The sequence below is a fragment of the Scylla paramamosain genome, unplaced genomic scaffold, assembly GCF_035594125.1.
Source record: "Scylla paramamosain isolate STU-SP2022 unplaced genomic scaffold, ASM3559412v1 Contig31, whole genome shotgun sequence".
NCBI lineage: Eukaryota > Metazoa > Arthropoda > Malacostraca > Decapoda > Portunidae > Scylla > Scylla paramamosain.
The window spans coordinates 415,001-441,264 of NW_026973696.1; the positions used below are offsets into that span (position 1 = coordinate 415,001).

The 26,264-nt window shown below is 42.2% G+C and overlaps 3 protein-coding genes across 5 annotated transcripts in view; 1 reads left to right on the forward strand and 2 right to left on the reverse strand.

The window, feature by feature from the left end:
* Nucleotides 1-2,845, forward strand: part of LOC135097769 (uncharacterized) — a gene marked incomplete at its 5' end in the record, with an annotated part of 6,419 nt that extends 3,574 nt beyond the window's left edge. The window contains one exon of the mRNA XM_063999796.1: nt 975-2,845. Within this exon, the coding sequence (XP_063855866.1) occupies nt 975-1,100 (126 nt within the window). The remainder of the gene's footprint in view (nt 1-974) is intronic.
* Nucleotides 2,846-6,066: 3,221 nt separating this feature from the next.
* Nucleotides 6,067-8,114, reverse strand: LOC135097744 (transcriptional adapter 2-alpha-like). The gene is given in 3 exon segments (XM_063999759.1): nt 6,067-7,422; nt 7,424-7,635; nt 7,958-8,114. Coding segments are annotated over 3 exon segments (1,470 nt in total). The 5' UTR covers nt 8,025-8,114; the 3' UTR covers nt 6,067-6,231.
* Nucleotides 8,115-10,521: 2,407 nt separating this feature from the next.
* LOC135097754 (ubiquitin carboxyl-terminal hydrolase 36-like) lies at nt 10,522-24,554 on the reverse strand. 3 transcript variants are annotated; one of them, XM_063999777.1, is made up of 12 exons: nt 24,398-24,554; nt 23,061-23,213; nt 19,050-19,204; nt 18,279-18,584; nt 17,188-17,383; nt 16,198-16,374; nt 15,392-15,623; nt 14,138-14,381; nt 13,483-13,805; nt 11,560-13,394; nt 11,323-11,438; nt 10,522-11,063 (listed from the first exon to the last, which is right to left on the reverse strand). In XM_063999777.1, exons 3-12 carry the CDS (start codon nt 19,191-19,193, stop codon nt 10,605-10,607), a joined length of 4,032 nt encoding a protein of 1,343 aa, XP_063855847.1. In that variant the 5' UTR covers nt 19,194-19,204; nt 23,061-23,213; nt 24,398-24,554; the 3' UTR covers nt 10,522-10,604. The 3 variants fall into 3 exon arrangements, with proteins under 3 accessions (XP_063855847.1, XP_063855848.1, XP_063855846.1); XM_063999778.1 differs by lacking the exons at nt 23,061-23,213; nt 24,398-24,554 and adding an exon at nt 20,520-20,675 and having other exon boundaries at nt 10,522-11,060; XM_063999776.1 differs by lacking the exons at nt 23,061-23,213; nt 24,398-24,554 and adding an exon at nt 20,520-20,675.
* Nucleotides 24,555-26,264: the final 1,710 nt, after the last annotated feature.

A 26,264-nucleotide genomic window follows, 5' to 3' on the forward strand; every position in this document is an offset into this window, starting at 1 on the left:
TTTGAGTGTGTTTTGGGTGTGTTTTGGGTGTGTTTGGGTGTGTTTTGGGTGTGTTTGGGTGTGTTTGAGTGTGTTTTGGGTGTGTTTGGGTGTGTTTTGAGTGAGTTTGAGTGTGTTAGGTGTGTTTTGTGTGTGTTTGGGTGTGTTTTTGGGTGTTTGGGTGTGTTTGAGTGTGTTTGGGTGTATCTGAGTGTGTTTTGAGTATGTTTTGAGTGAGTTTGAGTGTGTTTGGGTGTATTTGAGTGTGTTTTGAGTGTGTTTAGGTAAGTTTGTGAAATATCAAATCTTTTTTTTTCACTTAACTTAACAAAAACACGATTATTCACACCTCTCTCTCTCTCTACCCCCGTCTCTTTCTCTCCCTCTCTCTCTCTACCTCCCTCTCTTTCTCTCCCTCTCTCTCTCTACCCCCGTCTCTTTCTCTCCCTCTCTCTCTCTCTACCCCCCTCTCTTTCCCTCTCTCTCTCTACCCCCGTCTCTTTCTCTCCCTCTCTTTCTCTACCCCCCTCTCTTTCTCTCCCTCTCTTCCTCTCTCCCCGTCTCTTTTTCTCCCTCTCTCTCTACCCCCGTCTCTTTCTCTCCCTCTCTCTCTCTACCCCCGTCTCTTTCTCTCCCTCTCTCTCTCTACCCCCCGTCTCTTTTTCTCCCTCTCTCTCTCTCCCTCTCTTTCTCTCCCTCTCTCTCTCTACCCCCCTCTCTTTCTCTCCCTCTCTCTCTCTCTCTACCCCCCTCTCTTTCTCTCCCTCTCTCTCTCTACCTCCCTCTCTTTCTCTCCCTCTCTCTCTCTACCCCCGTCTCTTTCTCTCCCTCTCTCTCTCTCTACCTCCCTTTCTTTCTCTCCCTCTCTCTCTCTACCTCCCGTCTCTTTCTCTCCCTCTCTCTCTCTACCTCCGTCTCTCTACCTCCCTCTCTCTACCCCCTCTCTCTCTCTACCTCCCTCTCTCTCTCCCTCTCTCCCTCTCTCTCTCACTCAGGAAGTGGTGAAGGTGGTGGAGAAGCTGCCGCGCAACACACAGGACAAGCCCAACGAGGATGTGGTCATTAGCTACATCACTGCACACGAACTGACTCCGGAAGAACAGTTCACGGTGCAGGACTGAACACACACGCACGCACGCACGCACGCACGGCCCTCTGACTGCCTATGGTTATTTGACTGAAGGAAACGTAAAGATACAATTATTTTTTTTTCTTTCTTTAAATTTGAACGGTTTATTTAATGGTTTATTTAATGAATATTTAAGTTTTTTTTTTTTTTTTTTTTACTTGTTTTGAATGTAGAAGGTCATTTGAGTGTGTTTTATTTGAGTTTGATGAGTCTAGAAGCTGTTTTGATCTTTTTGTTTTTTTAATATAGAAACTCATTTGAATAAGGGTTTATTTAAATCTAAAATACAGATAAAAAAGAAGCTGTTTTGATAAAGAAGCTGTTTTGACTTTTTTTAAATACAGAAGCTCATTTGAATACGATTTATTTGATTTTTTAATTAATATAGAAGCTGTTTCGACTTTTTTAATACAGAAACTCATTTGAATACGATTTATTTGAATTTTTAATGAATAAAGAAGCTGTTTTGACTTTTTTAAATACAGAAGCTGATTTGAATACGATTTATTTGAATTTAATGACTATAGAAACTGTTTTGACTTGAATGTAGAAGCGCATTTGAATGTAGCATGAACATACGTAAATTTATCTGAATTACCACTGAATAAAGAAGCTGTTTTGACTTGATTTGTGTTCGGAAACTCAGTTGAATACGAAATACACTAAGTTATTTGAACCATCAATAAATAAAGAGTAGTTTATCGATGCAGATCTTCATTTGATTATGTTAAGTTAATTTTTGAATGGCTTACCAGTGCAGAGTCTCATTTGATTACAGATCGTTTGAGTTTTTTTTATTTTTATTCACTAGTTACCAAAAAGCAAGGGAGTTTTGCGAAAGGATAGATAAATTAATGATAAGCAGATGAATAAATGAATAAAGAGATGATTTATGTAAGAAGGATAATTAAAAAAATTTATATTAATATTTCTTTTCGTTATTTTAGAAAGATTATTATAAATATTTGGTTATTTATATGTAATTTCTTTAATAATGAATAAAAGAAGGATTAATGTACAAAAAAAAAAGAGTTGATTTATAGAAAGACGATTATGTGTTGCAATTATTGTTATTTTTTTTCACAAATACGAAAGTAACAGAAATAACAATGAATTCCTTTCGTTTTTATAAGTTTTGAGTTGAATAATAATAATAATAATAATAATGAAAAAGACGATTATAAGTGTTGCAATTATTTATTTTCACTCAAATACGAAAGTAACAGAAATAACAATGAATTCCTTTCGTTTTTATAAGTTTTGAGTTGAATAATAATAATAATAATAATGAAAAAGACGATTATAAATGTTGCAATTATTTACTTTCACTCAAATACGAAAGTAACAGAAAAAAAACAATGAATTTCTTTCGTTTTTATAAGTTTTGAGTTAAGTAATAATAATAATGAAAAAATAAATAAATAAATATCAGTTTTGTCAGTAAATTTTCATCCACTCACGAACGAAAGCTTAATAATAACAATAATAACAACAAAAATAACATTCTCCATTCACTTATTCACTCAAAAAACAAATGAATAAATAAATAAAACACCATAAACACCTTTAATAATTCAAATAAGTAATTTCTATCAAAGTAAACTGATATAATTAATTAAGCGAAGTTTTTTCAATATTATTTTAGTTACCCTTCTAATTTGTTCACGATGTTCCGTTTTCTTTGATTGTCTCTCTATTAGGATAAACTAAAAAAAATAAATTGTTTGTTATTTAAAATCTGCCTTTTACTGAGAGAGAGAGAGAGAGAGAGAGAGAGAGAGAGAGAGAGAGAGAGAGAGAGAGAGAGAGAGAGAGAGAATGCAGATACGAGTCATGATAGTAGTAGTAGTAGTAGTAGTAGTAGTAGTAGTAGTAGTAGTAGTAGTAATAATAATAATAATAGCAATAATAGCAACAAGAAGAAGAAGAAGAGGAAAAAAGAAGAAAGTGAAGAAGAAGAAGAAGAAAAAGAAAAAGAAGAAAAAGAAGAATTATTGACGAAGAGGAGGAACAACAACAACAACAACAATAACAACAACAACAACAACAACAACAACAACAACAACAACAACAGCAACACTCACAGATCGGTGTGTGTGTGTGTGTGTTTGTTTGTGGCGCGCTGTGGTAGACTGTGGTAGAATTGAGATAGAGAGAGAGAGAATACTGTAGCCCTCTCTCTCTCTCTCTCTCTCTCTCTCTCTCTCTCTGCAATACAAAACACAAACGTTAATTAGAAAAAAATAACGAATAAATGAGAAAAATAATAATAATAATAATAATAATAATAATAATAATAATAATAATAACAATAACAACAACAACAACAACAACACTCACCTAACAGCATAACGAGGCAGTTTGGGCGTTAACAACCAATTAGACCCTCTCATTACCCTCTTGACAGTAGATGAGCCTGTGGGGGAGGGGGGAATGGGGCTGGGGGGGAAACAGGGGGGAGTTAGGTTGTGACATGATAGAGAGAGAGAGAGAGAGAGAGAGAGAGAGAGAGAGAGAGAGAGAGAGAGAGAGAGAGAGGTTTAGTGTTTAAATAATACTACTACTACTACTACTACTACCACCACCACCACCACCACCACCACTACTACTACTACTACTACTACTACTACTACTACTACTACTATTTTGACAAGGAAAATATTACAAAATTTTTTCTTTCTTCCCTTTAATTGTTCATATTTCTTTACAAACAAACACACACACACACACACACACACACACACACACACACACACACACACACACACACACACACACACACACACATTTAAAGATTACAGTAAAATATAATAATAATAATAATAATAATAATAATAATAATAATAATAATAATAATAATAACAATAATAATAATAATAATAATAATAATAATAATAAATTCATGTGTCTATAAAATTTACACTTTTAAAAGGCTGTAGTGGAAGTTATTGGGGAGAGAGAGAGAGAGAGAGAGAGAGAGAGAGAGAGAGAGAGAGAGAGAGAGAGAGAGAGAGAGAGAGAGAGACAGACAGACAGACAGACAGACAGACAGACAGACAGACAGACAGACAGACAGACAGACAGACAGACAGACAGACAGACAGACCCCTACACCACCACCACCACCACCACCACCACCACCACCACCACCACCACCACTATTATATAAACAAACAAACAAATCCAATTAAGAAATTTAAAAAAATAAATAAAAATAACAATAAATAAATAAATAAATAAATAAATACAAAGTAACACACACACGAACAAACAGAAAACAAACGAAAAAAAATAAATAAATGAATAAAAAAATAAGATAAATAAATAAATACAGTGTTGCCACATCGCACTAGTACTGGAAGCTGCGCTGTGTTGCCATATCCTCCAGCAACACCCGCAGCTCCTCATCTTCAAATCGACCCTCCAAACTGTGAGAGAGAGAGAGAGAGAGAGAGAGAGAGAGAGAGAGAGAGAGAGAGAGAGAGAGAGAGAGAGAGAGAGAGAGAGAGAGAGAGAGAGAGAGAGAGAGAGAGAGAGAGAGAGAGAGAGAGAGAGAGAGAGAGAGAGAGAGAGAGAGAGAGAGAGAGAGAGAGAGAGAGAATAATCATTTGTATCTTTCAAATTATATTCTTATTTTATTTTTCACTTCACTGATAATAAACTTCAATGGTAAGGCTGGTTAGGTTAGGTCAGGTCAGGTCAGGTCAGGTCAGGTCAGGTCAGGTAGGGTCAAGTTAGTTTAGGTTAGGTTAGGTTAGGTTAGGTTAGGTTAGGTTAGGTTAAGTTAGATTAGGTTAAGTTAGGTTAGGTTAGGTTAGGTTAGGTTAGGTTAGGTTAAGTTAGATTAGGTTAAGTTAGGTTAGGTTAGGTTAGGTTAGGTTAAGTTAGGTTTGGTTAGGTTAGGTTAGGTTTGGCTAAGTTAGGTTAGGTTAGGTTAAGTTAGGTTAGGTTAAGTTAGGTTAGGTTAGGTTAGGTTAGGTTAGGTTAAGTTAGGTTAGGTTAGGTTAGGTTAGGTTAAGTTAGGTTAGGTTAGGTTAGGTTAAGTTAGGTTAGGTTAGGTTAGGTTTGGCTAAGTTAGGTTAGGTTAGGTTAGGTTAGGTTTGGTTAAGTTAGGTTAGGTTAAGTCAGGTTAGGTTAGGTTAGGTTAGGTTAGGGTAGGTCAGGTTTGGCTAAGTTAGGTTAGGTTAGGTTAGGTTACATTAGGTTAAGTTACGTGAGGTCAGCTTAGGGGAGGTCAGCAAGACACACACCTGGGGATAAGGGCCTTGGCTTCCTCTGGGGTCTCAGGGCACAGGTTAGCCAGCGCTGCCAGTTCAAATTTATGGAGTTTTTTCTGGTTCAAAAGTTCACGAATCGCCTTGATGGTCGTGCGGAATTTAAACTTGCTGAACCTCTCGCAGTAGTTGAGGGTCTTCATGAACCGCTGCAGGAGGAGGAGGAGGAGGAGGAGGAGGAGGAGGAGAGAGAGAGAATAAGGTTTATGTGAAGGTAAGAATGGTTAGAGAGAGAGAGAGAGAGAGAGAGAGAGAGAGAGAGAGAGAGAGAGAGAGAGAGAGAGAGAGAGAGAGAGAGAGAGAGAGAGAGAGAGAGAGAGAGAGAGAGAGAGAGAGAGAGAGAGAGAGAGAGAGAGAGAGAGAGAGAGAAACTTAGTGAAAATAACAATAATAATAATAATAATAATAATAATAATCTAATATATTTCACTTTTCCATCAGTCAGTCAGTCAGTCAGCCAGCTCTCTCTCTCTCTCTCTCTCTCTCTCTCTCTCTCTCTCTCTCTCTCTCTCTCTCTCTCTCTCTCACCTCGTTCAGCTCCTGCTCCTCCTCTGCACTCTCATTGGTTTGTTTTCTGTGTTCCAGCAGCATGTGAACCTCGGAGATCAGTAACGTCTCCGCCTTCTCAAACTCTGTGGGGGAAAAGTTTGGTTAGGTTAGGTACAAAATCTCTCTCTCTCTCTCTCTCTCTCTCTCTCTCTCTCTCTCTCTGCGTGGTGCACAGTGGCAAGGTGAGTCACACACACATTTATACCTAACAAAACTTTATTGTTATGGCAAACATCACAGATACTCAGAGTGTGTGTGTGTGTGTGTGTGTGTGTGTGTGTGTGTGTGTGTGTGTGTGTGTTAGGATGGTGGTGTCTCTGTGGTGGTGGTGGTGGCGGCGGCAGGGGCAGGGGCAGCGTCGCGGGGCAGCCTGGCGAGGGACGCCCTGGCAATGGTGGGCACGGTGATGGCGTGGATGTCTCCCGCCTCCCTCAGCACGTCAAATATCCTGCGAGTCTTGTTGACGTCAATCTTGAGCAGTGTGCGTGCCTGGGCCAGCCGCAGGCCGCCGCCGCGCCGCGCCTCGCCCACCAGGAAGTGCTTGTGGTGCAGGAAGGCCTCGGGCGCCATGTGCAGCTCGGCGCAGGCCTCGCGCTCCTGCTGCGTCAGCTCCTCGTAGCCTGGCAGGCCGCTCACGTCCATGGGCGGCCTGGCGCGGCGCCCCGCGCCCGGCAGCACGCCCCGCGACAGGATGCCGCGCCCCACCACCTTCCACTCCCCGCCCTGCCCCGCCCCGCCCGCCACCAGGCACTCCCGCTCCCTCTGCGCCGCCTCGCGCCGCCGTCTGAGCGCCTCGTAGGTGGCCACGCCCGCCTGCCTGGTGAGGCCCGCCTGGCGGTACTCCCGCAGCAGCTGCACGTGCTGCTGCAGCTCACACTCCACCACCAGGCCCGCCACCACCTCCTCCAGCTCCCGCGGCGGCAGCAGCGCCCCCAGCCGTGGCAGGGCGCGCGCCAGGCCCGGGGGCAGCGAGGGGCGCAGGCGGCCTAGGGTGGCGGCCATGCGCCCCGCCCCCACCAGTAGCCCCGCGTCCCGCACCACACGCCGCAGGCGATGCCGCTCCGCCACGCGGCGCCGGTAAGCGTCCGCCACTGCCTCCACCAGCGCCACGCCGGGGCACTCCGCCCCCGCCCCCTCGAACAGCTCAGGCTCCAGCTCCGCCAGCGCCGCCTCCGCCGTAGGGTCTGCCTCCACCTCGAAGTCGCCCCGCGCCGCGCAGTACCCCGCCAGGCTGACGGCCGCGGGCGTGCCCGGCAGCGGCCGGGGGGGTTCTCCGTGCCGTCCACGTACTCTATGGGGTCTGCGCCACGGACTGGGGCGGCGCCCCCCTCCCTGGCGCTGGGCGGGGGCGCCAGGCCCGCCAGCTCTGGGGGCGGGTGGCGCAGGTAGAGGCGCAGGTAGTGGTCGCGGCACTCCCAGGGGCCGCGCCCCTCCACGCGGGCACTGACGGCCTGCCAGTTCCCCAGGCCACACTCCTCGATGGCCCCCAGCAGCGCCAGCTCCTCGCGGCCCCCCAGCCCTCCCCCAGGGGGCAGCAGCGACCCACCAGGCTGTAGGGGTGGCTGCTGGCGTGCCCCGGGAACTCCGCCCCCCGCGCGAAGCAAGCCAGGCACAGGGCGGGGCGCCCCGGACACGCGCCGCACGCCACATGGGGCTCTGGGAGCGACGCCCCGCACCGCCGGCACGCACCCGCCCCGCCCGCACCTGCAACACACCCACCAAGGCCTTAGGGCGCGCCCACACACACACACACACACACACACACACACACACACACACACACACACACACACACACACACACAAAACAGCAGCAGCAGCAGCAGCAGGTGACAGCAGCAGCAGCGGGCACAGCGCCAGCCACCAGGGACCGTAACACTACACTAGTGGCTGCCACCTGCCCTCGCACGCCACACTGTAAACAAGCCTGCTCTCCACCACCACCACCACCACACACACACACACACACACACACATACACACGGTCATATCTCCTGGCCCCGGTGTTCCCCTGCCCCGTGGCTCACCCTTGGGGAACTGCAGCTCCGTGGCGTCCTCCTCGGTAGCCTCGTGCCCCGACCCGCCGTCCGCCATGGCAGCAATCAGGGAAAAACACCAGCAGGGAAGGAACGCCTGGCCGCCTTCACGGATCTTTGTTTGTGTCTTGATCTTGATCTTGTTGCGCTATGATTTATTTATTATTATTTTCTTTTATTTGTCATACATTTTATTAAGAGAAAGAAAAATATATTAAAAAAGATATATGTTAGAGTATTTTTTATTCACAAGAAGTTAAAGGAAAGCTAAGATTTAAAACTTCGGGGATTTTATTTATTATTTTCTCGGTGTCATGAAGGTAAAAAGTAATATAGAGAGAAAATGTACTAAAAATATATTATAATGTTTTTGTCTCCCCCCAAAAAAGTTAAAGGAAAGCTAAGAATTAAAACAACGGCATTTTTTTTCTTTTCTCGGCGTCACAAAGATATAAAAAGTAATAAATATGAAATAAAGATAATATCCTTCTTTCTGTTTCTTTCAAATAATAAAGAAAAGGTGATTTTTTATTTAAGTTCTTTTTTTCTTTACGTATTTAAATTTTCTTGTACGTGTTACGAACCTTGCTAATAAAATATACAAATAAATAAATAAATAAATAAATACACCCGTTTATTTTTCACTCTCATGGTCAAAGAGGAAGATAGAATAAATAGATAAATAAATAAATATTGGCTGATCTATCCCATTTGTAATTCATTTATTTGTCAGAGTTAAAGAAAAAAATAATAAAAATAATAAAAGATGGATTATACGATTACTTTTAATTTTCTTCAATCTTTACTTCTTTACTTATCGTTCCTTTAGCTTTACCTTTCCTTATAATAATAATAATAATAATAATAATGATAATAATAATAATAATCTCTTAATTCATGGTAATGCATTTATTTGCAAGTTACTGAGCGAATTATGTACATCTGTATTTACGAAGCACGCACACACACACGCACACACGAACGCACTTACACGCACCATACAAATTAACAAAAGAAAAATTAATGATTTAAATAAAAAAATACACAAAAATAAGTTTACATGTATTCAAATCCGTACATAGACATACAGAGAGGAATGACGCAATGTACATTTTTTTTCCCCCTTTTTGAATGTGCACCAGTTAACATACATACATACATACATACATACACCTTCGTACGGTAATTATCGTACACACACACACACACACAAACACACCACAAATAATAATAATAATAATAATAATAATAATAATAATAATAATAATAATAATAATAATAATAATAATAATAATAATAATAGATTATCTTGCACTATATATATTGATCCCAGAGAGAGAGAGAGAGAGAGAGAGAGAGAGAGAGAGAGAGAGAGAGAGAGAGAGAGAGAGAGAGAGAGAGAGAGAGAGAGAGAGAGAGAGAGAGAGAGAGAGTTAAAATTATTCAAATAGAAGAGGAGGAGGAGGAGGAGGAGGAGGAGGAGGAGGAGGAGGAGGAGGAGGAGGAGGAGGAGGAGGAGGAGGAGGAGGAGGAGGAGGAGGAGGAGGACAACAACAACAATAATAAAAATAATAATAATAATAATAATAATAATAATAATAATAATAATAATAATAATAATAATAATAATAATAATGAAATAAATAAAGAATAAGGCACTTAGAGAGAGAGAGACAGAGAGACAGAGAGAGAGAGAGAGAGAGAGAGAGAGAGGAGAGAGAGAGAGAGAGAGAGAGGAGAGAGAGAGAGAGAGAGAGAATTACTCATAGGAATACGTGTGTGTGTGTGTGTGTGTGTGTGTGTGTGTGTGTGTGTGTGTGTGTGTGTGTGTGTGTGTGTGTGTGTGTGTGTGTGTGTGTGTGTGTGTGTGTGTGTGTGTGTGTTTACGTTTGTTTGTTTGTTTGTTTATTCACTAATTTATCTTCGTTTCACTTTCTTTTTTCTTTTCAATAATTGTTTGTTTGTTTGTTTGTTTGTTTTGCTTCTCGTCTTTATCATTAATTTCCCTTGTTCATTTCATTTATCATTTAATTTTTCTTCCTTCCTCTCTCTCTCTCTCTCTCTCTCTCTCTCTCTCTCTCTCTCTCTCTCTCTCAATAACAATAACAAGAAGAACACAACCAATCTCTCTCTCTCTCTCTCTCTCTCTCTCTCTCTCTCTCTCTCTCTCCACACACACAGACACACACACACACACACACACACACACACACACACACACACTGCATAAAAACTCAGATATTATACAGAAATATACAGGGACATTGTAGTGGGGGGGGGCAGGGGGGGGCTGGGGAGGTCCTGGGGGTGGGGGGCGTCTTTAAGGGGGGGCGCTGTGGTAGAGGGTCCCATTACGTCACTTCACCACAATGCACCACAGTTATCCCTTCAAAATCCAACCGGTAGTCCGTTTTCTTTCATAATTTACGTTTTTTCTTTAAATTTACAACAGTGAGCGTTCGAAATCCAACGCAATGCCCGTTTTCTGTGGAGGCAACTTCCGTTTTCTTCAATTTATCCTTCATTTGACCCCTTAGTGTCCATTTTCTTTCGTATGTTTCCTGATTCTGGTTTTCTTTCAATTTACCGAAGTCCCCCTTAAAAAATCCACCCCAGCCTCCGTTTTCTATGACCGGTATCACCAATTATGCTTATATTTATATTTTTTATGAGTCTTGGATCTCCTGCTGCTGCTGCTGCTGTTGTTGCTGTTGTTGTTGTTGTTGTTGTTGTTGCGCCCCCACGCCCTGCCAGTCTTGTCCCAATAGTGGTGGTGGTGGTGGTTGTGGTGGTGGTGGTGGTTGTAGTTCCTGTGGGAGTTATAATGGTTGTAGCGATGGTGGTGGTGGTGGTGGTTGTGGTGGTGGTTGGCGGGGCTCCTGTTGTTGTTGTTGTTGTTGTTGTTGTTGTTAAATCTTGTATCCTGAAGCCGCTGGAAAGGATTGTTGTTGTTGTTGTTGCTGTTGTTGTTGTTCCACTGTTGTTGTTGTTGTTGTTGTTGTTGGTTGTGGTGGTGGTGGTGTCCCTGTGTCTGGCTGCCTCCTCCTCCTCCTCCTCCTCCTCCTCCTCTTTTGCATCCTTTCATCTTCTTATTCTGCTAAAAAAAGAAAGATTATTATTATTATTATTATTATTATTATTATTATTATTATTATTATTATTATTATTATTATTATTCCTTCTTTCAATAACAAAAGTATCTCTCTCTCTCTCTCTCTCTCTCTCTCTCTCTCTCTCTCTTTCAATTTCTTCATCTTAGTCAAACAATTACAGTATTTCTCTCTCTCTCTCTCTCTCTCTCTCTCTCTCTCTCTCTCTCTCTCTCCAAATCTCCACTTTTCAACTCTTCCACTAACCCTTCCACTGTCCATCTCCTCATTGTACAAATCCGCTGCATTCCGCTTCTTGGCTTCTCTCCTCACCCACTCCACCTCCTGGTCCGCCTCGCTCCGCCCTCCGGCCCAGGATTTGACTGGAAATTAAAATATGTGGATTATTAAGCTGCTCTCTCTCTCTCTCTCTCTCTCTCTCTCTCTCTCTCTCTCTCTCTCTCTCTCTCTCTCTCTCACATTAAAAACACTGTTGCCACATACCCTCCGCCCCATATGCAGTGTTGCCAGCCCTCCGCAGCTCATCCACCACCGAGGAGCTCCGTGATCCGCCCCAGAGGTCCACCTTCTTCCCCTTGTGGTTCGTCTCGTTCCAGTGGACGACAGACAGCGATGGGTGGACTTTTGCGGAACCTGGCATCTCTTTCCTCTTCTCCACCCACCTTCCCGCTGCCTCCTCCTCCTCCTCCTCCGTGTCAGAGGAGGAGGAGAGGGAGGAGGTGGAGGTGGAGGTGGAGGAGGTGTCCTTAACTATCCCATTCTGCTCCACATGGGTTCCGCTGTCTCTCGTCTTCTGGTTTTTTGTGGAGTCATGTTCTTGGGAGTTTTTTGAAGTCCCGGGGTTTTTTGAGGTAGTGGTGGTGGTGGAGGTGGTGGAGGTGGTGGAGGTAGTGGAAGAAGTGGCATTAGAAGCAGCAGAAGACGTCAAACCTTCTCGTAAACTGAATTCTTTTCCCTGAGGTCTTTCACTCGAAACGCTTGATGCCGATTGGCCGTTACTCCCCGCCCCTTTGCACTTCCTGGCCTCTGATTGGTCGTCTGTGTTCCTGACAGCTGACTGGTCCTTGCTTGGTGCCCTGAATGCTGATTGGCTCCCCTGACAAGGCTTTTTTGAAGGGCTTGCTGGTTCCTCTTCGTGTTCCCTCACCCGTTTGGACAGTGTGGTGTCTGCGGTGTCTGTGGTGGGGTGCGGCAGGCCATTAGCTGCGTCCCTGTGTGGTGGAGGGGTGGGTGTGGATGTGGAGGGGGGCGTGGGGGAGCTGGTGGAGGCAGGGGGGCTGTCAGGACTTCGGGCGGATGAGACGCAGGTGAAGAGTGAAAAAATGGATCGTTTCATGGACTTGGTGGACTTATCTGACTTCCCACTGTCCACGCTGGTCTTACTCCGCAGGCTGCTTGAGTCCACATCCCTTCCGCCCGCCTCTGCTCCACCTTGACTCATAACGCCATTGTGAGATTGCGACTTTTCGAGTTCTGGCTTCTGTTTCACTTTGTCCACCTGCTTCTCCACCTGCTTCTCCACCTGCTTGCCCACCACAGTCACAGTCCACCCTTGACTGTCCGCCTCTGCCCGCGTGGAGCTTGCCGGCTGATCCACCACAGTAAACGGTCTACATCCACCTCCCCCACTACCTCCACTGCATTCACTAGGCGAGTGGAGGGCGGAATCTGTGACCTGCCACCCAGAATCCACTTTCGCCCTTCCTGGCACCACCTGGAGGGCACGTGGAACCATCCGTGTCTTGCTATCCACTTCCTTTATCTCTCCATTCAGAATCCGCTGTCCGACAGAAGTGGATGGTCGATCCCTTCTAGTCTTCACTCCGTTTACTTTGCAGTCTCTTCCACGCTTCGCATCATCCACCTCCGATTCCTCCGAGTCATCCAAATATGGCACGAGGGATGGAATGGTGGTTCTGGTGGATGTGGAGGCAGATGTGGATGGTTTTGGGGTCCCAGGCGTTGAGTGTGACTTGGTGGATGAGTTTGTGGATGTTTTGGTGGATTGTACTGTCCTGTGTGGGGCTGCAGTGGATGTGGTGGTGGTGGTGGTGGTGGCAGTGGATGATGGAAGCTTGGCAGATGTGGAGGTGGTGGAGGAAGGCGTGGATGAGGTGGAGGAGGAGGAGGAGGTGGAGAATTTTGAGTTAATGGCAGTCTTTGTGGTGGAATTTGAAGGTTTTAAGGTGGAGGAGTTAGGTGGAGCGCTCTTGGTGGCGAGGAGTGTAGCGGATGAGTGGAGAATCAGTTTGCTAGGCTTGTTTAATCCACCATCCACTCCTATCGTCTTCGGCTTGAGTGGAAAAGACAGCCTCTCTCTGCGGACAAAAAAAAAAACAATAAGAACAGAAACAGCAATTAAAAAAACACAAACAAACAAACAAACAAACAAACAAACAAACGTACCTTTCTTTATGACAAGCAAGAGATGATGGGATGTTTGCCTTCCCAGGAGCCCCCACAGGACCTCCAGCTGCTGCAGGACCCCCAACAGCCCCAACAGACCCCGCACCATCTCCAGCCCACCCGTTGACGACCGAAGAGGCACTGTGGCTAGTCGGCAGGCCCTTCGCGATCAAACCATCCGAATTTTGGTGGATTAACAGTTTTTCCGAGCTCTGCCTGATCACCTGCTTCAACGCTGGGATCTCCTTAGGCCTACGGAGCATCTCGTAAAATAAGATATAGGGGTTGCGGAGAAGGGCGCTCTGCAGGGAGATAGACCGGACCTGTTTGGAGGGAGAGAGAGGGAGGGAGAGGGGTGAGTGTGACAGTATAGGTGGTGCAAGTGGGGACAGATAGATAGACAGACAGACAGACAGGCAGACACACACACAAACACAAGATCAAAAAAAATTAAGCTTTTTTAAATAATGCTTTTGCTGTGACAGTGACCAAACACACACACACACACACACACACACACACACACACACACACACACACACACAAACACACAAGATCAAATATATCAAAATTCAGCTTTTTTTTTATATTTTTAATGTGACAGTGACCAAACACACACACACACACACACACACACACACACACACACACACACCGAGGCATCGTCGAACTCAAACATGGATCCATTAGAAGCCTCCGCCACAGCAGTGTAATGGCCACCGTGCTGCGATCCGCCCAGGTGGATGACCATGGACGTCAGCCGGTACTGGTAGCCTCCGCCGCTCCCCGCTCCACCTCCTCCACCCTGCTTGCCTCCACCTCCAGTTACAAATCGGCTGATGTCAATTGTCCTCTGTATATTGATGTGTTTTCCAATCTTTCCACCAGACATCGTGAACCTGGAGTGGAGGAGTGGATAGGTGGATGAGTTGGGTGGGTGTGGTTGTGTGGATGAGTGTGCTTGTTTACTTTTGTTGGTTTAAGCCACAGGAAAGCTTATTAAACTTGCTAAACCTTTAAAAATATGTTTGATTAATTCATACTTTTAATTAAACCATAAAAATACATGGATTTAAACACCAAATGCTATATTAAACACTTAAAACACCAAACTTATCACAAAACACATTTATTAATTCCAAATATCACTCAAAATTTAGATAAAACGAATTTAAAACTAGACAAACTTATTTAAACAAAAAATAATTCGCCAAAACTTCAAAAACTCAATTTAAACCCACAAACCTCACTTGACCCAATAAAAACGTGAATTTAAACCCAAAAAAACACATCACTTTCAGTCTAACTAGCCCAAAAAACACTGCAAAACATCACCAAAGCCTAACTAGCCCAAAAACTACCCAAAATATAGCCCAAATACCCCAAACCAGCCCAAAAACTCCAAATCAGCTCAAAAACAGCCCAAAATACCCCCAAAAATAGCCTATATGCCCATAAACATAGCCCAAATACCCAAAACACACTAATATGATCTCAAAACACCCAGAAAAACACCAAAACATCCTGAAAACACCCCAAACACACCCAAAACACCTTAAAAACACACCAAAACACCCAAAAAACACCTAAAAATGCCCCAAAACTAATGAAAACACCCCAAACACATCCAAAAGCAGCCCAAAACACATAAAACCAGCCCAAAACCAGCCCAAAACACCTCAAAACCAACCCAAAACATAAAACCAACCCAAAACACACAAAAACAGCCCAAAACACCCAAAAACAGCCCAAAACACCTCAAAACCAACCCAAAACACATAAAACCAGCCCAAAACACCCAAAAAGACAGCCCAAAAACACCCAAAACCAGCCCAAAACACCCCAAAAACAGCCAAAAACACCCAAAAAACAGCCCAAAACACTCCAAAACCAGCCCAAACAGCCTCACCTCTTGAGCTGGATAAGTAGGACATGTGGGGCTCTTTCAATTAGGTGTCGTTTAGTGGCTGGCACCTTCTTGTGGCACTTTTCGCACCGGTAAGCGTTCTCCGAGTCCAGTGTCTCCTTCCTAAAGTGGAGATTCAGAGCATCATCCACACTACTGACCGACCGGATGTCCAGCACCAGGTCTTGAAAGTGGCTGAAGGTGGTGGACACATAGCGACACAGCGGGCAGATCACTGTGGAGGAGGTGGTGGATGAGGTGGATCAGGCGTGTGTGTGTTGGGGAGGTTGGCTTGTGTGTGTGTGTGTGTGTTTTGTTTGTAGTGGTTAAGCTCTCTCTCTCTCTCTCTCTCTCTCTCTCTCTCTCCCAGCCTCTCCCAGCCTCTCCCAGCCTCTCTCAGCCTCTCCCAGCCCCTCCCAGCCTCCTTCAGCCTCTCACAGCCTCTCCTAGCCCCTCCCAGCCTCACCCAGACCCTCCCAGCCCCTCACAGCCCTTCACAAACATTCACAGCCTCTCCTAGCCCCTCCCAGCCCCTCCCAGCTCTTCCCAGCCTCTCTTAAACATCCAACTCCTTTCCCAGGCCCTTGCAGACCCTCCCAGCTCTTCACAGCCTCTCCCAGCCCCTCACAGCCTCTCCCAGCTAATCCAGACCCCTCCCAAATACAGCTACAGTCTCATAAACAGACACATATCCACTAAAACACACCAGGGAATTTAAAAACACTTAAAAAATGGAAATTAAACTCTTCCAACATTCTTTTCCTTCCCTTCACGGCCTCTTAATGACCCTCACAGCCCCAGACGCTCACCCTGCTGCCTGAGGTACCCGCCGAAGATCTGGTTAAGGGGCGTGGTCTCCCTGGAGCGGTAGTCAAGCTTCGTGGCTCGTCTGAAGCTTAGATAACTCTTCTCCATGTGGTCTAGAAGAAGCTTAATAAATTCATGGGCGTCTTCCTGTCTCCCGTACATCAGCGTCTTCCCTATGCCTGTAATGGTGGATTGCGGTGGATGAGTGGGTGGATGGAATGGTATATTGATAGAAAAGCACTACTGGGACTGTCTCTGACCAGCTGGGACTATCAGTAAGCATTTAAGTAGTGGGGATGTTGAGAAATGGTTTAAAAGTTGGTGGGAAGTGAGTTTAGGTTAAAAAAAGGGAGGGAAATATCTGAAAAACATTTAAAACAGGTGAAAAATTGAAAGCGGCACTTTAAAAAACACGAAATACAAAAAAGCTGCAAAAAATATATATAAAAAAAAATAAAAAAACACAAGAAAATAAAAAAAACAGCAAAAAAAACAATAATTAAAACAAAAACACAAAAAAAAGAAAACATGAAGAAAATCAAATTAAAAAACATATAAACACACACAAACACCACAAAAACACCCCATAACACTCAAACAACCCAAAAAAAAAAAAAACACATGTAAACACCCCAAAAACATACACAAACACCCCAAAACACCACAAAAACACACACAAACACCCCAAAACACCCCAAAAACACACACAAACACCCCAAAACACCCCAAAAACACCCCAAAAACACACACAAACACCCCAAAACACCCAAAAACACACACAAACACCCCAAAACACCCAAAAACACACACAAACACCCCAAAACACCCAAAAACACACACAAGCACCCCAAAACACCCCAAAAACACACAAAAACACCCCAAAAACACACACAAACACCCCAAAACACCACAAACACCCCAAAAACATACCAGAAAACCCCAAAACATCCCAAAAAACACCCGCAAAAAAGCCACAACACCGCAACACCTACTCTTAAGTTTGTGTTGAATGAGGGCCGGCTTAATAACAGGTGTTGATCTGTCCAGTGTTGCCCTCAGGGTCTTCATCATGGCACACAATGAACAAAAAGCTGCGGTGTTGCTGGTGGTGGTGGCCTCGCAGCGCTGGGTGTGGCTCTGCAGCTCCTCCAGCAGCCAGTTAGCCAGAGCTGGGATGTGGAATAGTGCCTGGGTGGAGGGGTGGAAGGGTAGGGTGGAGGGGTGGAGAGGAGGGTGGATCAGTGTGGTTAGGTAAGGAATAATACTAAAAATAATTCCCCAAATAGGTCTATAATGTCCAAAACAGCTCTTACATAGGCCTAAAAAGCCTGAAACACTCCCAAAACAGTCCTATAACATTCAAATCAGCTCTTACATAGGCCTAAAAAGCCTGAAACATTCCCAAAACAGACCTATAACATCTAAAACAGCTCTTAAATAGGCCTAAAAAGCCTGAAACACCACAAATGGGCCTAAAAAACCTGAAACATTCCCAAAACAGGCTTATAACATTCAAATCAGCTCTTAAATAGGCCTAAAAAGCCTGAAACACCACAAATGGGCCTATAACATTCAAATCAGCTCTTACATAGGCCTAAAAAGCCTGAAACACCCAAAACAGACCTATAACATCTAAAACAGCTCTTAAATAGGCCTAAAAAAACTGAAACACCACAAATGGGCCTATAACATCCAAATCAGCTCTTAAATAGGCCTAAAAAGCCTGAAACATTCCCAAAACAGACCTATAACATCTAAAACAACTCTTAAATAGGCCTAAAAAGCCTGAAACACTCCCAAACAGGCCTATAAGACTCAAATCATCCCTAAAACAAGGCTAAAAAACCCTAACATACCCCCAATATAGGCCTAAAACAGCCTTTTAATCCCTCAACATGTCTTACACCCTAAAAACACCTTGAAAACACCCAAAATACCTTTAAAATACAACAAAACACAATTTTATATCCCTGAAAATATAACTTTTAAACATCAACACACACACACACACACACACACACACAGACACACACACACACACACACACAGACACACAGACACACACACACACACACACACACACCTGTAAGGAAGAATTGAGGTAACAAGTGTTGCCAAGGTTGACCATCCCAGCCCCGGGAGGAAAAATTTTTCTCCAGCCCAGCGTCACCTTGTCCCTGGGCCACAGCACGACCTGCGGCTCCTCCAGCTGGTCCTCCTTGGCACCCTGGCACTGTCTGGGCGTCCCCTGTGCCATGCCAGGAGCTGTGGCGGCTGTGGTGGCGGTGGCGGTTGTGGCAGTTATTGTTACATATTTAGACTTGAGCTTGTCTAGTATAACCGATTCCTGTTGCCCTGCTGCCTCATATTCCACCTGGTTTGTGAGGACCTGGGGGTGATAGAGGGGTGAGAGGGGGTGTAGGGGGGGTGTAGGGAGGTGTACAAGGGCTATGGGTGTGTGAGAAGGTCTATGTGAGTGTCTGGGTGTGAGAAAGTGTCTGTGTGTGAGTGTGTGTGTGTGTTCACTACAAGTATCAATCTAAAACACAATTATTATCATTTTCTAAACAAACGCTGGTGTACCTGTAGGTCAATATGGCTACCCTGACCTAACCTAACCTGACCTGACCAACTTAACCACCATCACAACTACCCAATTGACTCAGTACCCTAAAAACACCCTTAAAATACCGTTAACCCTTTTCCCCCTTACAAAAACCCCTTTAAACACCCTTATCTGTCCCCGAACCCCCTTTAACCTAACCTAACCATCATTATTATTACCTAACCTAACCTAACCTAACCTAACCTAACCTAACCTAACCCCCTTTAACCTAATCACCATCATTATTACCTGCTTGCCACAGACTGTCAGCTGATCGGCAAGTCCCTTTGTGGGTTGACTGGTGGAGTGAGGCGGATGACAGGGCAGGTGACGAGGTGGATGGTAGTATGCCAGGTGGAGAGCCTCGCCGACACAATCAGATGAAGCAGGCATTACACCCACACCTGTACAAGAACGGGTGTGTTAGGCCGGTAGATCTGTACATCAACGGGTGTGTTAGGCCGGCAGACTGATAGACACACAGATAGATAGATTGACAGACACACAGATAGATAGATTGATAGACAGACACACACACAGATAGATAGATTGACAGACACACACACACACACAGATAGATAGATTGATAGACACACAGATAGATAGATTGATAGACACACAGACACACAGATAGATAGATTAATAGACACACACACACACAGATAGATAGACTGACAGACACAGATAGATAGATTGATAGACAGACAGATATAGATTAAAGGATGTTTGATAGATACAGACAGACAGACAGACAGACAGACAGACAGACAGACAGACACACAAAAAAACACACACATTTTCTCCAAAACACCCAAAAAACACACAATTCCCTTTCTAAACACACCAAAACACACAGATTTTCTCCAAAACACACAAAAAACACACAGATTTACTCCAAAACACACCAAAACACACAGATTTTCTCCAAAACACACAAAAAACACACAATTCCCTTCCAAACACACAAAAAACATACAATTATCTTCCAACACACATCAAAACACACAGATTTCCTCCAAAACACCCCAAAAAGAAGACAATTTTCTCCAAAACACACCAAAAAAACACACAATTCTCTTTCAAAACACACGAAAAAACACACAATTCTCTTTCAAAACACACAAAAAACACAGAATTCCCTTCCAAAACACACCAAAACACACAGATTTCCTCCAAAACACACAAAAAAACACACAATTCCCTTCCAAAACACCCAAAAACACACAGATTGATCAAAAACACTAAAAAAACACATTCTACCACCAATAACCTTAAATAAGTAAATAAATGGCCTTTAAAAGAAAAAAAATACTTAAAATACCAAATTTTATCCCAAAAAATCCCTAAAATCGAGTAAATTTAGCCTAAATACCTAAGTTTAAGGGCAACCCCAACCCGCCCACACCCTAAATACCCCTGAAACTTTAAAATTGCTTAAAAAACGTGGGAAAAAAGCAGAACCCTTTAAATAAACCACGAAATTACACAAACCAAGACCAAAAAAACACACACAAACACAAATCCCTTAATTCTCACCCTAAAAAACCCTAAAAAACCCTAAAAATTACCGTGAAATTAAGGTAAAAACTTTAAAAACACCAAAAATCTTATGAGGAAAACGTGGGAGACTCAGTGCAGTGACCACGGGGCTCCCTATTTCCCTTAATTTCTCCCTTATTTCAGGCCCCCCGCGGCGCCTCAGGGTCCCCAGGGGCTCACCATGGATGCAGGGAACTGGTGTACTGGGGGCGGCCTCCGGGGTGGGGAATTACTTGAGAAATTTGCGAAAAAACAAGATTTCTAGGCAGTGTGGTAGGAGTAAACACGGGGGAACTGTTGTGGCGTCTATACTGAACCGCCGGATTCAAGCATCTATACTTTTGCTGTTTTGACCTACTTTTCTTATATATTTCTCTAAGGTTTACATGGCTTTTGATGTTTTCATATATGTTTTATTTTTTCCTATGTTTTTTTCCGTGTCTTTTATTGTTTTATTGCGTTTGTTAAGGGTTCAGGCATCTATATAGATATTTAAACCTATTCTTGTGGTATTTATATAATTCTTTGGCGTTTTAATTCACATTTTCTTTGATTATTCTAGCTTATTCTTATTTTTTTGCATGTTTTATTGTTTTAATCTTAACTGTTGTGCACTGAAAGGCAGGCCAACACACACACACACACACACACACACACACACACTCTCAAATACTACAAACACAATTTTTCCTTTCCAAAACACGCAAAAGACACACACAAACGCATTTTCCCTACCCAAAACACCCCAAAAATAGCTTCAAACACATTTTTTCCTCCCCAAACAGACCTAGTAACAATTTTCCCTCCCCAAAAACATCCAGAAGCACAATTTTCCTCCCCATAACACCTAGAAACACAATTTTCCTCCCCAAAAACAACCCAGAAACACAATTTTCCCTCCCCAAAAACAACCCAGAAACACAATAATACTCCCCAAAAACACCTAGAAACACAATTTTTCTCCCCAAAAACACCTAGAAACACAGTTTACCTTTCCAAAAACAACCCAGAAACACAATTTACCTCCCCCAAAACACACATAAACACAATTTTACTCCCCAAAAACACCTAAAACACAAATTTCCTCCCCAAAAACACCTAGAAACACAATTTTACTCTCCAAAAACACCTAGAAAGACAATTTTCCTCCCCAAAAACACCCAGAAGCACAATTTTCCCTCCCCAAAAACACCTAGAAAGACAGTTTTCCTCCCCAAAAACACCCAGAAACACAATTTAACTCCCCCAAAACACACATAAACACAAATTTCCTCCCCAAAAACACCTAGAAACACAATTTTACTCTCCAAAAACACCTAGAAGCACAAATTTCCTCCCCAAAAACACCTAGAAACACATTTTTCCTCCCCAAAAACACCCAGAAACGCAATTTTCCTCCCCAAAAAACACCCAGAAACACAATTTTCCTCCCCAAAAACACCTAGAAAGACAACTTTCCTCCCCCAAAACACCCAGAAGCACAATTTTCCTCCCCAAAAACACCTAGAAAGACAATTTTCCTCTCCAAAAACACCTAGCAACACAAATTTTCCTTCCTAATAACACCTATAAGCGCTATTTTTCTCCTTTTAATACTCAAAAAGCACAAATTCGGCCCAGAACAGCTATTTCTATTAACAGTACCCAAAGAAAACATTGATTACCGGTCAGAAATAACTCAAAAACATTAATTTCTACCCAAAAAACACTGAAAAAACATGCGATTTCCTTTCAAAACACCCAAAAAACACTTACTTCTACCCAGAAAACGCTGAAAAACACATGATTTCCTTTCAAAACACCAAAAAACACACATTTCTAGCCCAAAAACACTTACATAACACTTAATTTCCTTTCAAAACACCCAAAAAAGCATTAATTTTTACGCAAAAACACTGAAAAACATGCGATTTCCTTTCAAAACACACCAAAAAACACACATTTCTAGCCAAAAAACACTTAAATAACACTTAATTTCCTTTCAAAACACCCAAAAAACACACTTTTCTAGCCAAAAACACTGAAAAACATGCGATTTCCTTTCAAAACACACCAAAAACACACATTTCTAGCCAAAAACACTTAAATAATACTTAATTTCCTTTCAAAACACCCAAAAAACACACTTTTCTAGCCAAAAACACTTTGAAAACACATTATTTCCTTTCAAAACGCCTCAAAAGCACTTATTTCTACCCAAAAACACTGAAAAACACTTGATTTCCTTTCAAAACACCCAAAAAAACACACACTTTTAGCCAAAAAACACTTGAAAACACTTAATTTCCTTTCAAAACACTCCAAAAGCACTCATTTCTTCCATAAAAACACCAAAAAAACACAGAATTTCCTTTCAAAACACCCCAAAAGAGACACACACCTACCCAAAGACAGCGAAAAAACAACAATTTCTACCCAAACAAACTTGAAAAACACGAAAATCTTAAAAAAAACAAAAAACAACAAAAAAATACAAAAAAAAAACATCCCCTGCCTTTCTAAAACGCCACAGACACGAAGAATTCCCTTTAAAAAAACACTGCAAGCAAGAATATTCCCTTTCAAAACACCAAAAACTCTCACTTCTATTCCAAAATGCCTAGAAAAAAATTGCGTATTTAACTCAAAACACTTCATCTTATATTACAAGGCTGCTACACCACCACCACCACTACTACTACTACTACTACTACTATTACTACTACTATTACTTTTGCTTACCTTTAAAACGCTGGAAATTCAGTGAAAATATTGTCTTCTTAATATTTCTTCTTGTCCTTCTCCTCTTCCTCCTTCCCTTCCTTCTTCTTTTTCCTCCTTCTTCATTTCTCCTTCTTTCCTTCTCTTTCTATTCTTCTCTATGCATGAAAACAGCTGGAAAATATAGGAAATTACACTAAATACTGATAGAAGGGCATTGGGAGGTGCGGGGGTCCAGGGTCTCGGTCCCCGGATGAAGGCCGCTGATGACGTCACGCCATATTTACGTTACGGGAATGATTTTGAAAATGACCCCTCGCAAAAATGGAGCTAGGCCGGAATGCTTTACATATTATGAAAGAGCATAATTTTTAATTAATTCTGCACATATAAAAATATTCCAAGCTTCAGTAATAATAAAGCTATATTTAAATAACTATATGAAAAAGTGTTCGAACAAACACGATAAAAAAAAACATTCCAAAGTCGACAAATCTCATTTCTCACGAGCACAATACACTTTAAAAAATCGAAACTATTTTTACAAACAATCAGAAGTTAACCGGAAGCTGAAATAAATAAATAAATAATTTAAAAATGTCAACTTTTTGAGTTTTCAACGGGCCTAAAACCCCTCTAAAAGTCCACGTACTTCACTCAAAAGCATCACAACACATTTAAAAAACAATAAACGATTTTTTGAGCCCATAAAATCTTGCCTAGCGGCTGAAATAAAAAATCATGTTTGGCGGTATGAAAAATTTAACGGCAAACGGCAACACTTATTTACGCTGAAACAACCTCATAATCGACATGTTTCCCTTAACACTCGCTCGCAAAACACTCAAAACACCACCAAATATTTTTAGAAACCATAAAATCTTAGTTAAAAAGCCTAAATATATAAGTTAAGAAAATAGAAAAAATATTGGAACCTGGGGTAGACTCTGGCAATCCATCATGGCGGCCGCGGGAGGGCTGGGAGGGGGGTCAGATGTAAACAAGGCTGGCTATCTCTCTTTCCTTATTATTTGTGGTTGTTATGAACGTTATTTCTCTATTTTATGGATTAATTTCAGCTGTGTGTATGCGTATGTGTGTGTGTGTGTGTGTGTTTGTGTATATATGTGTGTGTGTATGTGTGTGTGTGTATATATGTGTGTGTGTGTGTATATATATGTGTGTGTGTGTGTGTGTGTGTGTGTGTGTCCGCCTCTATTCCATGATAAATAGTATTATTTTCTCTCTTCTCCCCTTTTGCTATTAAGTATCATGTATTTTCCAGGTATTTCCAGTGTTTTCCAGGTAGTGTCGTAGATTGAAGCCAGACCTCTGCTACCTGTCACTACTAAACTCACCTTAATTGACCTCCTGTGCCTCTGTGGTCCCGTTCCCTGGTGTTTAAGTGAAAAGGGGACAGAGACGCAACCGCACAGCACAGCGTTCCCGGCTAGACTGAGGAAGAGAATAATAAAAAAATAAAAAAATAATAAAAAAATCACGAAGCGCCAGGAGCAGTCTGCCTCCCTCTCTCGGTGAAGGAGGTGGAAACAAGCGGACCCTCACCATGGGGTACAACCGGATACTTTAATTATATGGCAGGAAATGCGAGAGTAGATTGAGTTTATAGGCGAATAGAAATGAAAACATGTCATTTGAAGCACTGTGAGGTGTTAAGAGAGAGAGAGAGAGAGAGGGAGTCGGTTCCGCGCGCCAACTAGCCTATCACTTATAATTAAACCTTTAAATTGACGGAAACTCGAATAAAATCATAGAAAACGAGAAGATTCAGTTTATAAGCGAATCTAAAAATTAATTAGAAGTTACTAAAGACGCAGTAGAGTGTTTATAATGATACTGAAGACAACGAGTGAAAGGATTAGCCTATCACTCACAATTAAACTATAAATTAATGAAAACTCGAATAAAATCATAGAAAACGAGAAGATTCAGTTTATAAGCGAACCTAAAAATTAATTAGAAGTTACGAAAGACACGGTAGAGTGTTTATAATGATACTGAAGACTGAACGAGTGAAAGAGAGTGAAAAAAAAACAATAACTTTCGCTCATAGCCTATTGTCTTTCTCTTCCCTCGCCAGACAGACGGACAGACAGACAGACAGACAGACGTTAAGGTAATACAGGTGAAATATTTAATAATTTTCGTAACATTGCAGAAGGTTAATGGCGTGCATAGCTGCTTCTTTGCAACTAAACCAGGAATTTAAGGAAATATTTATTAAACTTTATATTCACCCACCCTTCTCCCTAATACTCCTTGCCTTATCTCCCTTCCCCTTCCCTCCTCCCCTATACGTGACCTCACCTCCCCACCTCCCCACCCATTACGTAGCCAGATGATAAGAGAGAGAGAGAGAGAGAGAGAGAGAGAGAGAGAGAGAGAGAGAGAGAGAATACACCTATCTATTTATCTACCCATCTATCTATGTATCTATCTATCTATCTATTTATCTATCTATTTTTGCCACTGGAATTATAAATCTGTTCAGAGTAATGAAAATACACTGAAAAATAATGAAAAAGGTCTCGATTCTCCTGTAACTATGACACTTATTGTATTCAAAAGCTTTCACGGTAGAAATAAAGGGTAAAAATATTAACTAAAGTATAAAAATAAAAATGGGATTAAATATTTTTAGTCAAACACGAAACAATATACTGAAATAAGGTTATCTCGGGGAATGTCGACAAAATGATTAACAAAAGAGCATCGCATTTGAGAACTTGAACCTTCCTCAATTTTCTTCCTTCTCCTCGCAGTTTGTAAATAACGTAATATAACGAAAACGATTAATTAGTTGTAATATTTTATAGAATTGAATGAAAATATGGACGTTCGGATGATCATAGTAATAATAGTAATAATAATAGTGACAATAATAGCGCTGGCGATGAAAAGAATGAGAGAAAACGTTTTTAAGGGATAACTAGTATAGAAAAATTGCAGTAGTAGTAGTAGTAGTAGTAGTAGTAATAGTAGTAGTAGTAGTAAAATGAATACTACTACTACTACTACTACTACTACTACTACTACTAATAATAATAATAATAATAATAATAATAATAATAATGATGATACAAACAAAATAAAAGAAAACGAAAGAAGAAGAAGAAGAAGAAGAAGAGAAATAAGAAAGAAGAGAAGTAAGAGAAATAAGAAAGAGAAAGAATAAAAAAGAAGAAGAAAGAAGAAAAGAAAAGA

Coding starts and splice junctions, on each gene's coding strand:
- LOC135097754 (XM_063999777.1), bottom strand. CDS start 19,193: ATGCCTGCTTCATCTGATTGTGTCGGCGAGGCTCTCCACCTGGCATAC. Junction 18,585..19,049: donor TGACAGTCTGTGGCAAGCAG/GTAATAATGATG, acceptor TATCACCCCCAG/GTCCTCACAAACCAGGTGGA. Junction 16,375..17,187: donor CATTCAACACAAACTTAAGA/GTAGGTGTTGCG, acceptor CCACCATTACAG/GCATAGGGAAGACGCTGATG.